This window comes from Pelecanus crispus, chromosome 2 (genome assembly GCF_030463565.1).
Source record: "Pelecanus crispus isolate bPelCri1 chromosome 2, bPelCri1.pri, whole genome shotgun sequence".
In the NCBI taxonomy this organism is placed as follows: domain Eukaryota; kingdom Metazoa; phylum Chordata; class Aves; order Pelecaniformes; family Pelecanidae; genus Pelecanus; species Pelecanus crispus.
Window position 1 is genome coordinate 117667145 of NC_134644.1, and position 15194 is coordinate 117682338.

General features: G+C 41.4%; 1 protein-coding gene across 1 annotated transcript in view; it reads left to right on the top strand.

Moving 5' to 3' along the window:
• The first annotated feature begins 824 nt into the window (after positions 1-824).
• PPP4R1 (protein phosphatase 4 regulatory subunit 1) overlaps positions 825-15194 on the top strand; it is a 66484-nt gene continuing 52114 nt past the window's right edge. The window contains exon 1 of the mRNA XM_075705442.1: positions 825-912. Coding sequence (XP_075561557.1) covers positions 825-912 — 88 coding nt within the window. The remainder of the gene's footprint in view (positions 913-15194) is intronic.

Below are 15194 nucleotides of genomic sequence, written 5' to 3' on the forward strand. Positions count from 1 at the left end.
GGCGGCTCCGGGCGTGAGTCAGAGCGAGGGGCGGGGAGGCGCGGCCGCCTCTGCGAGGGAGCGCAGCTCCGGCGGGTGGAGGCGGGGGCAGCGTGTCCGGCCCAGACCCCTCCTCCCGCCTATCCTCCGCCCGCCCGCCCGCTCCCTCCTCCCTGCGCGACTCTCCCGGGGACGCGGGGAGACGCCGCCGGGCCCGGGGCCTGGACCGCGCCGGGCCTGCCCCCTCCCGCCGCCCGCACCGCCGCCCCCTTCCTCGCTCGGCCGCGGGTTAAATGTAGCCCGGCGCCTGGCGGGGGCTGCAGCAAGATGGCGGGTAGGTAGCGCCCCCCACCCCCTTTCCGCACACGCCGCCCCCCCCCGGGTGAGGCGCCAGCCCTCCTCTTCCCCCCCTTCCTCTCCCCCGCCCCGGCTTCGGAAGCGCTTCCCGCCGCTGTCCGGCTCCAAGCGCGGGGGGCTGCGGCGCGGGCTGGGGTCGGGGCGGGGGGGGGGCGGGCAGCGGGGCTCAGCCCGCTACAGCGGCGGCGGGGGGCGGCCCCACGGGCCGGGCCAGGCGTGGCGGGGGTTTGGCGGCGGCGAGGAGGGGGGGCGGGCGGGCAGCGGGCCGGGCGCGTTGGCACATGGTGTGTCTCCCGCAGATCTGTCGCTGCTCCAGGAGGACCTGCAGGAGGAGATCGACGGATGTGAGTGGGGCCGGGGGGGCGGCGGCGGCGGCGCGGGGCGGCTTTTGGGCGAGGAAGTGGCTTCAGAGGGGCTCGCCCACGGTGCATTGTGGGAGGCGGGAGGAGGAGGAGGAGGGAGGCCATGCTCCGCGCTTCCCTGTGTACATGACACGCACCCGGGCGCGCGTGGGGCAGGCCGGGCTCCGCCGGGCCTTCCCGCGGGGGAGCGGCGGCGGCGGCGGCGCGCGGCGGGGTGCGTTGGGCGGCGGGAAGCGCGCGCGGGGCGGGGGGCGCCGTTAAACGGCCGCCGAGGGCGGGAGGCCGCCCCGCCGGGAGGTGCGGCAGCCTGCGGGCCGCCCAGGGCCGCCCTTCCCTCATGGCCCGGGCGCGGGGGGACGCCTGCGGGGAGGAGGAACCTGCCGGGTCGGAGGCTGCAGCCTGTGGGTTGCTCCTTCCTTTTATATCTCTATATTTTTTTATATTTTTCTTCTATATGTGTGTGTGTGTCCCCCCTTCCTGACCCTGCTGGAGAGATGTGTGGGAAAAGAGTTAAATGTAAGGGTGCCCATTGCAGAATGTGGCTCTGGTGCACAATTACTAACTCAGGGGTATGAAGCCTGGCTGGGCAGACTGTAAAATGTTACTCAGGTGAGAAGGCGTCTGTTGGTAATGTCAGGACCGGGGGAGCTTCTTGGAAGCCAGAGGAGGATGAATTTTGGGCAGAAAGTGAAAAATGGAGGCAGAGGCAGCTGGTAAGGCAGGCGTCTGCCTCGCAGTCTGCCGTGGGCGTGCGGACCCTTGTCGCTGTCTGAAGGTATTTTGTCTGACGTGCGGTCTGCATGGCGATCCACTCACCAGGACTAGATTGCAGGAGAAAAAGCTTTCATTTTATGTCTTGCATTTTTAGGGGAGTGTTAACTTTTCAGAATTTAACTCTAAACGTTTTAGATCTTTTTCAGTTTTGTGAACTGACGTTTAAAAGGGTTTTATCATGTGTTGCCTTGCACAAAGAGGGAGCCTTTCTCTAAGGCTTTAATTATTTTTCTTCCCCTCAATTCTGCCTGCTTAAAATTCAGATTGATACTATAGCTGTTTGAAAACTTTGTGTGATTACAAGAGGACTTTCTCAGAAGTGATGCCTTTTTTTTTAAAAAAAAAAAAAGTGTGGTCTTAAATTTCCACTTCGATTATGATTTTTCTTGACAGGAGTTGAAGTAAGATATGAGTGTGGTCATTGGAGAGATGATTCTGAACTCGTGGGTTTCTGGTGATGGTTTGAATGTTATGGTCTTGTCTTTAGAAACATAATATATGCATGGGCATATGACTCAATCCAGATGAGAGCATCCTGAAGGCAGGAACCATAAAAATCTAAGAATTTGAAACCTCATTAAAAATTACTGAGGTTTTGATGGAAGTGAATAGCTCAATACTTATGCATATTATTTTAAGAGAAAAAAACAGGAATCTGTATGATTCAATGTGTGCTGTCTGGACATAGTTCAGTCACATGATGTCTTTTATGGTTCTAAATTTTATGTGGTTTTGTTCTTGTGAGGTGGGTTTGAGCTAAAGTAAAATAATACAGACCAGGGAGACTGTACATATCTAAGAAAAAGCACTGCTTCTTGTGCAGTGGTATTTCTTTGAAATAACCATGCTTTGTAGCCACGTACAACAGGTCTTATGCAATTTATGAAAGTGTTCCTAATTGATGCGTTGTTTGGGATTACATTTTATGGTGGCACATATGAAACAGACAATGTCAAAAGAAGACAAAAAGCCACAATTTTTGCCTGGCTGTGCCAAGCCTGAACCCCACCCTGCAGTACCTCTCTATTGTAAATACTTCAAATATTTACAGCTCTTCTGAGCAGTAGAGTTAGACACTGGTTTAGAGGTATATACCTGAAGTAGTAATGCAATTGTTTGAAAACTGGAAGTGCTGGCAGCTTTTATGCGCGTGTGATTCTGCCAGCCTCGGTCTTGCTATTAAATGTGCTAAGCTATAGTTACGGACAAGCAAGGAAAAAGACGTGTGGGCATACCTGTAGTCCTGGTGGTGTAATTTAGGAGGAGAAATTAGGTAAATGTAAAATAATATGAATTATAAGAAGAAACTGAGATGGGATCAATTGTTCGGCTATTTTGAAAAGTGAGCTATGTAGTTTTCAGTAAATCTTTGGGCTTTTAATTGGTCTGGTATCAAGCAATAGCAAAACATCTGTGAGGAAACCAGGAGTGATTAAGACTAGGTGCATGTGTACAGATCTGGATTAAACACCTGAAGCTTGGTCTCTGCTTAGGCATATGGCTTAGGACGTTTTACTAGATTAGGCCTTCCTTTGTAGCTCATCAGTGAGTCTAGGTTTGATTCTAAATCACAATTTTTTTTTTTTTTAATAATGATAATTGACAATGTGATTCACCATTTTCTAATGCAATAACAGTACAAAAGAAAATGAAAGAATCATTAAGGTGACTAATAGATACCTTTTACTGGTCATGTTCTAAAGCAGTAGGAGAAAGTCCTGCAGTTGAGCAAACAACAGTGCACAGTTGTTGCTAAAAGTAATGAACCAAGCATCTGTATATCTTTTTAGATGCACAGAGTTAAGAACAACTGTTTTATGATCGTTATCTTTAAGGTCTCTGGAATTAAGTATTTCTCTGGAAACTTGGAGTTTAATCAACAACTTGTACAACTGTACAATTTGTGCCTCCCCTCATTTATTGTGCCAACTCATTGGATGCTAATTAACCTGAAATATAAATCAGTAAATTATTATATCTTTGGAGTACTGTTTTAATAGTTGCTTGTAAAAGGAAGTTTACCTTTTCCCAAGAGAACTTGATAAATACTTAGGTTAAATGAAACATTCCTAGATTTCAACAGAGAGTAATAACTCTGCTTTTGGACTAGTGGGAAGCCTTCAGAATATATGCTGTGGAAGGCATCTATTTAAAAACTGCCTTTTGTTTATTTGTTTAAGAGGTCAGAGATTAAACAGGAGCTTTTATAAGAAAGGCTTTTAGAGAGTGGTTGATAAACCAGCTGGATTGACTTTTAAATAATTAATTTCAGCTTTGGTTTGCATTTCTATTTTGAAAGCTTCATATTATTTTCTGCTCTTGGTTGCTTGGTAACCACTGGAAAGCTCTGATTTTTTTTTTTTTTTTTTTTTTTTCCAGGTGAATGCATACTTTACACCTGATGGTATATTACACAGATGATTGCTTTAAGTAGTTGCATAGCTTGGCACTTGGTATTTCAGTACTTTAGTTTTAGTTAATATTTTGCTTCTGTAGAGGTAGCTCCTGATGTCGGAGGCTATGATAATAATTAAAGAGATTCTGATTCTCCCATATTCAGCCAGCGGCTTTTCCTTGTTTGGTAGCTTGAAGTTTAAAAAAAAAAGGAAGATCAGTGAATATATCCTGGTTGAACATATAGAAGGTTATAAAAATAATTTCATTCCTAAATGTAAGTACTTATTGTGAAAGGCAACTTTGTTATTGACTCTAAGCCCCCAAATAAGTAACATTATCATTGCATTTCATCTGTGGGAAGGTGAACCTAACAAGAATCCTTGCATGATATACCTTCAGGCAAAAATAAACCCCACCCTAAAGGCAATAGGGTGAAAATTCAAAGTGGAAGCCTGAAGAAGACTCCCCATCCTATCTGGCTGCTGTAAAGTTGCAAAATTAAGGTAGCGGTTCAGTGTCAGCTGGACAGTTACCCATAAAGCTACTTGGACTATTGCCTTCCTTGATCTTTTGTCCAAAATCTTGCACAGTATATGAAAAGAAGTCAGGGAAAATTGGGCTTCTGTTCAAATCTTTGTTTTGTGCGTACAAATGAAAATAGAATAACGTAACTGTATAAGCTAAGTATAGAACAGAAAAGAAAATAGAAACTTAAAAGAAAAATATGGTTGAAAAGCAACCATGGGAGGTTGTAGAATTATATATTTCTGATGAGAAATAAAATGTTCTTTGACTCTTCCTAGATAGTTTGTGTTCCACACCCCCTCCCCCCAGATGTTTCTGAAGATTGAACTGATAAGTACAGATAGATGCAATCAAATGTACCATGATGCTGACTTCTTTCAGTCTGTCCATTGATGTATGCAGGATGTGTATTCTGAAAAATGGAGCCATCTGTAATTAGAATTCAGATTGTGAAAGAGGATAGCTTTATTTAACTTGGGATTTTAATTGTGATTTAAATCAGGAGAGAAAAGAAATTTTGATCTAAAAACTGGTTTTAATACTGTTTTGCATTTGTGTTTTTTTAAAAAATGTTTATTATTGATAACTGGCAGCTGCATTTACATACAACTTGGATTTTTGATAGTTGCAAGTACTATATACATGCTTTGGTCATTATGTAGCTTATTCAGATTCTGAAGCTTTACCTTTTACCATGCTGAAAAATGGTAAGTGATAGGTACCTTTTTCTGTATACTTAGTGGTCTGATGTTTTAACTAAAAATGCAGAAAATGGTATTTTCATATCTAAGCATAGTTTAGACAGTTCTAGTTTAGAACTGTTAGATGAGTTTTTGTAGTGAGATATACATACATACACCCCTATGTGTAAACTTTTTTACCTTAGCATAGGAGTTTAACAGTAAGACAGATTTAAAATTTAATGGTAAGATAGTTTTTACAATTAGCAAATCTAGTGTTTGGTTGGATTTTACTAGTGGATTAAACAGCTCTAAAAATCAGAGAAAATACAGTAGCTGTAATCGTAATATATCTCTGGTTTTAGTATTGAGGTCATTTTCATTGATTGGAAAGGGAGGACAGGTCTTTCTGGCCTCTCCTCCCAGCAGGCTTCTCAGCTGTGCGTGAACCAGTTATTTAGCTGAGCTGAAGAAAATACTCTTTGTGCATCTGCAGGTGTCAAAAGCTGGTTTATCTTTGATCATATGTTCTTGTTCCAGGTGATCAGCAAGTCATCTTGTATTGGCAGTGAGCTTGTGTTGGTTGAATGCTTTTAATTAAATTATTAGACTTTGGGTAGCACACAAGTCTCTTCCCAAATAGAAGCTAATTTCATTTTTTTTTCTTTTTTTTAATAATACTTAAAGTCAAAAGGTTTGGTTTGTTTTTTAAAATAAAAATTGGTCTGTATTGCCATGTAGTGTCAAATCACAGTCACAGCTTGATGCTGTGTTGTAGTTCTTACTCCCTTGCAGTGAATTATGCTGGGATGACATGCATTCAGTATGCTAAAATTCACCTTACCTTTCCAGCAGCTGTACATAGTGATATCAGAAGCTTTTGTATTGTGGTTACTTTGTTCCTTTACCACAGAACAAGAATTAGCAAATTTTGTTATGCTGTTAGTTGTTATGTATAGTCTGCAAGTCATGTCACTTCTTAGACTTAATTCCAGCTTTGAGTATAACTAAATTTCCAACATAATGTTCAAATGCTATGTTATAGTACTGACCTTTTGGTCCAATCAGAGACTTAGCTCTGGTGAAAGAGTGCTGAGATAGTTTGAGTTACTGGGTTAGCATTTCAGTAGTCTGCAGTCTTTAATGTCTCTGTTGCAAAAAATAATAACAGAAATTAATGGTACACTTCTCAGTTCTCTGGTGTGACTGAGACTCTGTTCCATTGGGAATCTAATAACTGGTTTTTAATGCTAATGAAGCATACTTGTTAAATCTGTTGTTTCCCCTGGAGATCAGGTTTTAATTCTCCTGACTCTTCAGTTCATTTCTTTGTCTTCTAATATGGTGATTGACCCTTGTAGAAACTGGGAGACTCAGGTGGATGGCTGTGTCCCCATGGAATTCTGATTTTAGTGGTCCCAGGTGGGTAATGGTTAGTGTCTTTTTCTTGAGCAGCCTCTTAGGATCCTAGAGAGAAGGAGATGATGTGAAGAAATGGTTGTGCTTGATTTGATATAGCCTAATGAACCTTCCTCGTGCAGCTGCATGTTTTCTCCATTACACCTAGCAGAGGATTGAAGAAGAGGTAATTTTCTAGGCTTTCAGCTTCCGAAGGCCGGTAGCATCATTTCTGATGTGGAAATGTGCTTTTCACCAGCCACCTTTTATGTTCCTGTCTCTGGCAGGAATCCTCAAATAAGGTTGCCAGCTCTTCTTTTTTTTTTTTTTTTTTTTAAATTTTGTCTCCTAATTTATCTCCTAGGGCTTCAGGTATTCTTCTCCCTTTCTCTCCCACTTGGAGAAAAAAAAAAATCAAAAAGGGGAAGGTGTGAATGAGTCAGGAAAGGCTGGAAATTTTCAAAATCTTAGGCTTAAGATAGAGTGAAACCTTGGTGTTCGTGCAGTTGTTTCTGACTGCTGACCTATTGTGGAGGTGGCATACCACAGCGCGTTGAAGATGAAATACCTGTCTTTCCTGTGTGTGTCTTTTGCTGCTAAGACTTTACCTCTGTGTGGGCAGGAAGTTTTCACTCTAAGAGTAGTAGCTGCAAGAGATGATTTGTAACAGTAACAGAACTAGATGAAAGGATAGCTTCTGCTTTGAGATTTGGAGTAACAGTGCTGTCTTTGGAAGAGCGAGGCAGGGACAGCTGCCCCTCAAGGAGAGCAGAACATCAGGGCTTCTGTGTCTGCTTTAGAAGGTATAGCATAAGAAAAATTAATATGGCTTTTTCTTGGTTTGGGTGAGATGCTGTGGTTCTTTCTGGCAATAGGGTGTTAATCCTGTCCAATGTATGGGTTGAACGAAGCGTCAATATATGTTTGTGAAGGGTGTTCATTCATGACAGCAGGACAGCTGCACTGAGAGTTGAGAGTACTGGTTTGGTGGGGTTTTTTTTTACTTTTTTTAAGGTAAAGAAAGATGAAAGGCAAATAGTACAATAAATATGCATTATTCTGAGATACGATTTCCATAAAAGCTAAATATACTAATGTATAAAAGGGACATTCTATATGAGCAATAATGTAGACTGTTGGAGAGTTTTCCTCTGGTAAACAAGTCTGCTTAGGTATTTTTTGGTCTTGTTGCCATAGTGCCCGAACAGTGCCCAAATATTTGAATGGAAGAGAGACCACCTTTTCCTTCCTCCCTAGGCTGCAGGAGTAATAGCTTGATTAGTCTGCAGGGATACTTGATTGTGCAAGTTTGCTTGTATGTATGCTTTATTAGAGGAAGCTGTTTTAAATAACACTGAAATTAACACCCATGACTTTTTACTTTTTCTAAGAGTGAATCCACTGCATTCTGTACTGCTCAATCTTCTCCCATAGACTAGTTTTATACTTTACACTGAGCATGGACAGGAAAAGTGTGGAGAGTTGCAGAAGGAAGAAAAGTGTGATGAGTTGCAGAAAGAATTTCTACCTCTGAAGACTCAGGAAACATGGAGGCTTATCCCACCAAGAGTTTTGTATGCTGTCAAACAATGTCTCAAGAGCGTTGTCTGGGGTTTAAGTGGAGTGAGGAGAAGTACAGTTAGGAATTTCAAAGTGATTTATATTGCAAAGCCATTTTTTATTGATTATGGACGTACTAGTCATAGAACTTGAATTTTCTGCAGCGTTTAGCCCAAGTGTATTTCAGTTACTGTGATTGAACCAGTCAATGTAACTGCACAGTGGACCAACACTTGATTCAAGTGGAGTAGTTGGGTTATTAGCTGATGTGTTATAACTCATGGTGTCACATCAGCATTGCAAAGCTAGAACAAGCCTTTGGAGCATTTGAGCTTCAACTGCTTGCTTTCATAATGCTCTCCCTTCCAGTTAGTCCAAGGTTAAAGCATTGGTAGTTTGAACTTGAGGGTTTTGTGTGTACCAGATACCCAGTTAGGGGCAGAACTTGAGCACAGCCCCAAGCACAGTGAATGCATGCGTGTGTCCTGTCATGGTAGGACCAGAGAGAACATCTTGGTTGAAGATGGAAGTGGCATTCTCTTTGCAGTGCTATAAAATTCTTGGTCAGTCATGGAGCAATCAAAAACCCCGCAAGCAGCAGTGCTCTGCAGAGGGTGGATACCTTTCTTTGACTGTAAGGAACTTGTAGAGGAGAAAAAAAGTACCTTAGAGGAACTTCCTGCTCGCATTAGCTGACTTTTGCTTCACTCCAGCCTCATTCCACGATTCTTAATTGTATGCAGTTGTTTGGAAAGGTAAAAGATAGAAGCTTAAATAGCAGGGGACTTGAGTACCATGGTGATGGGTGTGACGTGCTCCCAACAGGAAATTGGTGGACAAAATATAAACCGTTGATTGTTTTAACTGGTAGCTTGGATGTCCTTCTCTTTGTTTCAATTTCCTCTGGACCAGCTTTTGTTGCAGGTCAAACTGTTAAGCGGTAGAAGATACATCCTGCTGTTGTGCAAATAAATGGCTAGTGAGAAATAGGAGATAGAACTATTCCTGTGTTTCAGAGCAAATCAGGATTTTCAGTGCTGCTTGTGTATGCCTTGAAGAGACAAACTTGGCTGTAGCTGCACCTTTTCTTGTGTAAAGAATTTTGTATCACCCCTTGTTTCCTCTGATGCTTGATGAGAAATGCAACTCCTTTGGCATGCTTGATAACTGTATCTTTTTTTTTTGAAGGCCTTTGCTAAAAGAAAATATTCTCTTAGTGTGTTATGTTCAGTCTAGTGGGTCTTTCAAATTTGCTATGCCATACTTGCATAAGTTCTGTATGTAAACAGCTTCTGATTTTGATTCCTGCATCTTTCTTTCATCTGCTAAATGGTCCCCCCACCAAGCCTGTACTGAAGCTTTATTTTCAAGGGTTTGCTCTGTCTGCTTCAAGCTGTTAGCAAGCTCTGCCATGAAAGTGCAGGGGCTAATGCAGTAAGCCTTGCTGTTAGCACAGCAGCTTTACATCAGAGCTGCTTTGCATTTCCCCCTTCTTCTTCCTTGCTTCTACCTCTCTCCTCCTTTTCCCCCCACCCCTAAACCCAATCCCACCAAACTTGGAGTGCAGACAACAAAGTCTATGCATTCAGGTTTGGTGACTTCACCGCATTCGTAAGAGGCTCAAGGTGGGTAGTGCTCCATGTTTGAAGGGGAAATTTGGGGGAGAGACAGAGAAAGGGAAGTGTGGTTCTTATTTCTGCTAATATGGTGGACCTACAGGAATCTAAGATTGTCACTTGCAGACCCCTTTTATACTTTTCTTCAGTTGTTTTGTGTACTAACTTGCATTTTTCTCGGAAAACATTTGCAATATCAGGGTAAACTGGTGGCATCTCATTTGCATTTTCAGACTACTGCAGAAGAACAGAGATGATATATTTTAAGTGTCTCTTGGAAAAATCGGCTCCCACTTTCTGACAGTGGGATCTATGATCACCAGTGAGTGATACCTGGACCTGGCAGGCAAGATGGTGGAACTCAGCATTACAAACGCATTTTGTAATGTTTGTGTAACTGTCATCGCAATAGCTCTTGGTTAATGTTACTGAAGCAGTGCGGTAAATTTGTGGTGGCAAATGAAGCTGAAATAGCGTGACTGATGCTTTGGTCTGTGATGTCACTGCAGAACCGGAGCTGGAATATAGCACGCTATGAAAGGGTGAGAGTAATGAGTTCCTAATCTTGGACAAATAACAGGTGTTTAGCTTCCATGCTCATGCTGAGGTGGATTTCTCTTTGCAGAATGTCAAGATGCAAAATGATACTAGTTCTAGAAAATGAGATGGAAAGGAATGTATTTACAATATTGAAGGGCTGAGAACACTAATTGTGTTTTGTAGAAATCTGAACGTAAGGTGAATTTATTCTTTCATAGCATAGAGGATGGTGACTTAAAAGAAAACTTGCTGCTGTTATTTTGTGAGTATGAAAAGTTTGGGCTTCTAGGACTACTATTTTTGCTTTACAATTAAACGGAAAAATTCCTTGCTTGAACAGCAGAACAGAACTAAGTCCTTTCTGCATGTAAGTGCTATATTAACCTGAATATGGTAACAATTGATGTAAACCGTAGCAAATAGCCTGTACTACAGCTGAATAAAAATTAGTCCATTTTACTAGATATATCTGTAGCAAGTGCCACAGAGGCTTCTTAATAATCTTGAGAACGCTTTGGGAATGCAGAAGACAAAATGAGGGAACTGTACTATTAGTTGGAAATCTTGAATCTTTAAAATTGTTTGTTGCTCAGCTTTGACAAATGAAAATTGCTTATTTTTAGAATATCTGTCATCTTGTTACTGACTTTCCATGCCAAAAATGAGGGAGGATATGTTTCTTTTATAGAGCCCATAGCAGATACAGAAGAACAAAAAGAATACATGTAGACCTTGCTACTGAACAGTCTATGGCAAAGAGTTCATGCATTATTAAATAAAAGAAAAATTGTTATTATTTTTTCAGACATGACCTTGTGCACCTGTCTGTAAAAGACACAATATGATCAAGATCTTTGTGAAAGATAGTATGAAGATACGTAGTAGGAAAATCAGCTCACTTGAAAGTTGGCCTATAGACTAGTTTTATAGGGGACTGAGCTTTAAATGGACTTCTGTTTTGTTGCTGTATGCTCAAGCAAGCTTGTCAGTGGTTGACTAAGCACCTCTAAACATAGTCTGTCTCAGCAAGATTCCTGTATAGTTCATGTTAGTTAATAATTGTGGCAAGTAATTGTTGTATCGTTGCCATAAAGCAGAGGAGAACTTAAGGGAAACAGGAGAACTTAAAGCTGGGGGTACTAATATATTCTTGGTACAGTATGGACCAGATGCAATACAGATAGACAAGCCTGAACAACTTCTACAAAAAACAGTCAAACAAATGATTGGACAGGAAAATGAAGGTACAGAGAGAGGAGGAGTTACTTGGCTTGTGTCATACAACAGGTCAGTGATAGTCAGATACTGAAACAAAATCCAGTGCTTATCTTGTTATGCAACGCTGCCTTGTGTTTGGTGGTAGTAGTGTAGAATTTTGAAGAGAAGTTTGTAAACTACTTGCTCTAGATAAATTAATGCACTTACTCATTTTGCTCTGCTTTGGTGCTTATGTGGACAGAAAATAGAGGCATTGTGATTGTTTTTCACACTGTTGTCCAATTGTTGTTCCTCCCCCCATCACCACTAGTGACTTTAAACTGCTGGGATAGGGTGTTTTTATAGGAACTCCTAATTTCTTAGTTTTGCTTCTTTTGCGTGTTGGTGTGAACATGTAAGACCAGACTAAAAGATACTTGACCTCTGAACTTGCATTAGTGTAGCTTAGATGCCTTCTGAGCATTTGGTCCCGACTTATTTGTACTGCTTTGAAAAAGTGGAGAAAATAAGAAAAGTGACCTATGGTTTTTCTACAGCAGGAAAGCAGCATGTGGCCTTGTTGCCTGGTCTACATTCTGAAGTGGGAATGAATCTGGACGTTGTGCATTTGAACTAGCCAAGACTTGATGTACTGGTTTTGGCTGGGATAGAGTTAAATTTCTTTGTAGTAGCTAATATGGGGGGCTATGTTTTGGATTTGTGCTGAAACTAGTGTGGATAACACAGGGATGTTTTAGTTACTGCTGAAGAGTGCTTGCACAGTGTCAAGACCTTTTCTACTCCTCACACTGCCCTGCTAGTGAGTAGGTTGGAGGTGCACAAAATGGCCCCATACAAGCTACTATGAAGAATTTTAACTCTATCCCAGCCAAAACCAGTACACTTGTGTTCAAGGGTGTGTTTTGCATTAGTAAAATTTACAAAAGGTCTTATGGTACTTGGGCAAGTGCTCAAAGTTGGATGGGAAGCAGAGGAGGGCTGAAGAGGCAGTATTCAGTTAACAGCCTTTTTGATAGCTTTTTTTGAATAACCTTCCAAGTGTAGGGAATGTCAAAGTGATTTGGTTTATTGAATAATGCAAAGTATGCTGTATATGCATTTTAGATGAGGCGTGATTAGTAATCGTATTTGGGGCAAGTTAAAGACAGGCATCCACTTGAGGGGCTTTGTTAGAATGGGAATTCTACTGGGCTGATGGCTGTTTTCACTTGGATTGGTGTCTTGATGTTGAAAGTGAAAATGAATATGCAAGATAACTCGTAACAGTACTTTAAAAGAACTATAAACTGTTCATGTACTGATTGATTTATTTTTGTCACCCCTCTCTTCCCTGTTGGCATTAGTGTTGCATTTATATGGATGCTGCCATTTGAATGATCCTTTTGTGACTGAGCTGAGATGCTGGAATTAATTAAATAATGAATGTTTTCAGCATCAGTAGCAGAGATACATCAAGCCCAATGAGGCACTAAATTTTACAATGCACAAACACGGCAGAGTCAAATCCATACACCTCACTTTCTGTTTGAACTGGTAGGACACATCAAACATAAATTGTAAGCAGCTGCTCACATTTTTATCTTTGATATTTACATCTGATATAGAGTGGATTTAGCAGTTCGGTTGACTTAATTTTTGCCTTGTGAAACCAGTTATTCTATTTAGTGACCATTCAGTTCACTAAATCAAAGGCATCAGACATCTAGTCAACTTTGGTGCATGTTTATGTGTTAAGACACACAAAGTGAGTGTTTGCCATGTTCTGCACTGTCTAGGATGGCATCTACATTGGACCACTCACTGTAGGAGTATTAGGGGAGAACAAATGTAGAGGGGAAAGAGGAACACGAAACAAAGTTGAGGTTGAGAGGAGAGACATGGAGGAAGCAAAACTAGTGGTGGTTGATATAATGGTCAGCATTTATTTATTTATCTTATTATTCATGCATTTAATAAAATTTTTAGATTTATAGTATGATCAACAGACTTTAAAATAGGAAAACAGGACCCTGTCATAGACTTAATTGCACGGAATAGTAGAGTGATGATTTTTTTCTCCCCTATTGATTATGTCACAACTTAACTGTACCTGTCTAACTTATTTCATGTGTGGATGCTGCAGAATGTGTTTGTTGCTTCAAATTATGTTGAGTCAGCCCTCCAACAGTAGTTGCTCACATACCATAAAATATCTATGAGGAGCAGCTGAGGACTTCGGGCTTGTCTAATTTGGAGAGGAGGAGGCTGAGGCATGACCTCATTGCTCTCTAGAGCTTCCTGAGGAGGGGACGTGTAGAAGGAGGTGCTGAGCTCTTCTCCCTGGTATCCAGTGATAGGATGTGTGGGAATGGTGCAAAGCTGCACCAGGGGAGGTTCAAATTGGACATCAGCAAATGTTTCTTTACTGAGAGGGTGGTCAAACACTGGAACAGGCTTCCTAGGGAGGTGGTCGATGCCCCAAGCCTGTCGGTGTTTAAGAGGCATTTGGACAATACCCTTAACAACATGCTTTAACTTTTGGTCAGCCCTGAAGTGGTCTGCCAGTTGGACTAGATGATCATTGTAGGTCCTTTCAACTGAAACATTCTGTTCTAAAAAGACTAGTCTGTGTGAGAAAGGTGCATGGCGTAACTACAAACACAGGAAAACCTCTGGTTTTACTTGGATCGATGGGTGGAATTAAAAGCCTATGAGCCTGTCAAAGGGGATTTAGCCTGGTCCTTCCTTGTTAACTTAACCTGGCAAAAAATCCTAACTTACATTGTAAGTGCATTTTTACCTTCTCCCACCTTTCCTGTGAAAATCGATTCTTGCAAAAAAACCCCAAAGAAAAAAAAAAACAAACCAACCAAACCCAAACCCACAAACCCAAACCAAACACTGTTTCAAACAGTTGAGTAAACCTGGGGTTGCTGAGTGTTTTCCCTTTGTGCAATAGCTTTCTGCAGCTGAATTTTTTTTTTTTTTTTTTTTGAGCCTTCCCTTCTTCCCCCTGCAGTTTGTTATCTTCTGCCTTAGGTGTATCCAAGAGCACTAGTTTGTCTCCACAAATTGCTCTTCCATCTACTTTGTCTTGCAGCTCCTAGCACACTTTATTCCTTGCCCCTATCTGCCAGATTCTTCTTGTTGTCCTTGCTCTTTTCCCATCACTTCTTTATTTGATTTCTGGCAAGGATTTCATGTCCTATCAGCAACTGCAGAATTTAGACCCTCCTCCAGGGATGGGATTTATTTATCACCAACTAAACAATGTCCATTGATTCTCTGCCTAGAAAATGGGAGAATTATTTTGTTGGTAAAGGGATGCTATTAACTCAGTTTAGGTCTAAAAATATTACTCTTACGGAGAGTTCGGTGTTAAAGCTTTTGACTTTTGAAATATGTTAAGGAAGATGTTCAGAAAGTGGTAGCTGTGTATTCTGAATGTTGAAGATAATGATACAATGTCTGATAACCAATTTACGTAACATAGTATAATTGTATGGAAGGTAAGAGGACAAAAATCTTTTGTTCTTTCCTCTATAGAGTTCACTTTTAAAAAAATCATTGTTGGACTTCTAGATCTGTCTTTGTCTTCTATCTGTCTCTATTTGCCGGTTTTCAAAAGGCTTTTCAGAGAAACTTGGCTAGACTGAAGAATAGTTGTAATATACTGTAGTGTTTGTATTTTCAGGAGTAAAGCAGGTGAGCTGGGATAGTTCTTGCGAATAAATGAATGCATTTGCAATACTAGCAAATAAGTGATAGCGTTTGCAGGAAAAGGTGTTTGTTACGGGACTGAGTTTTCG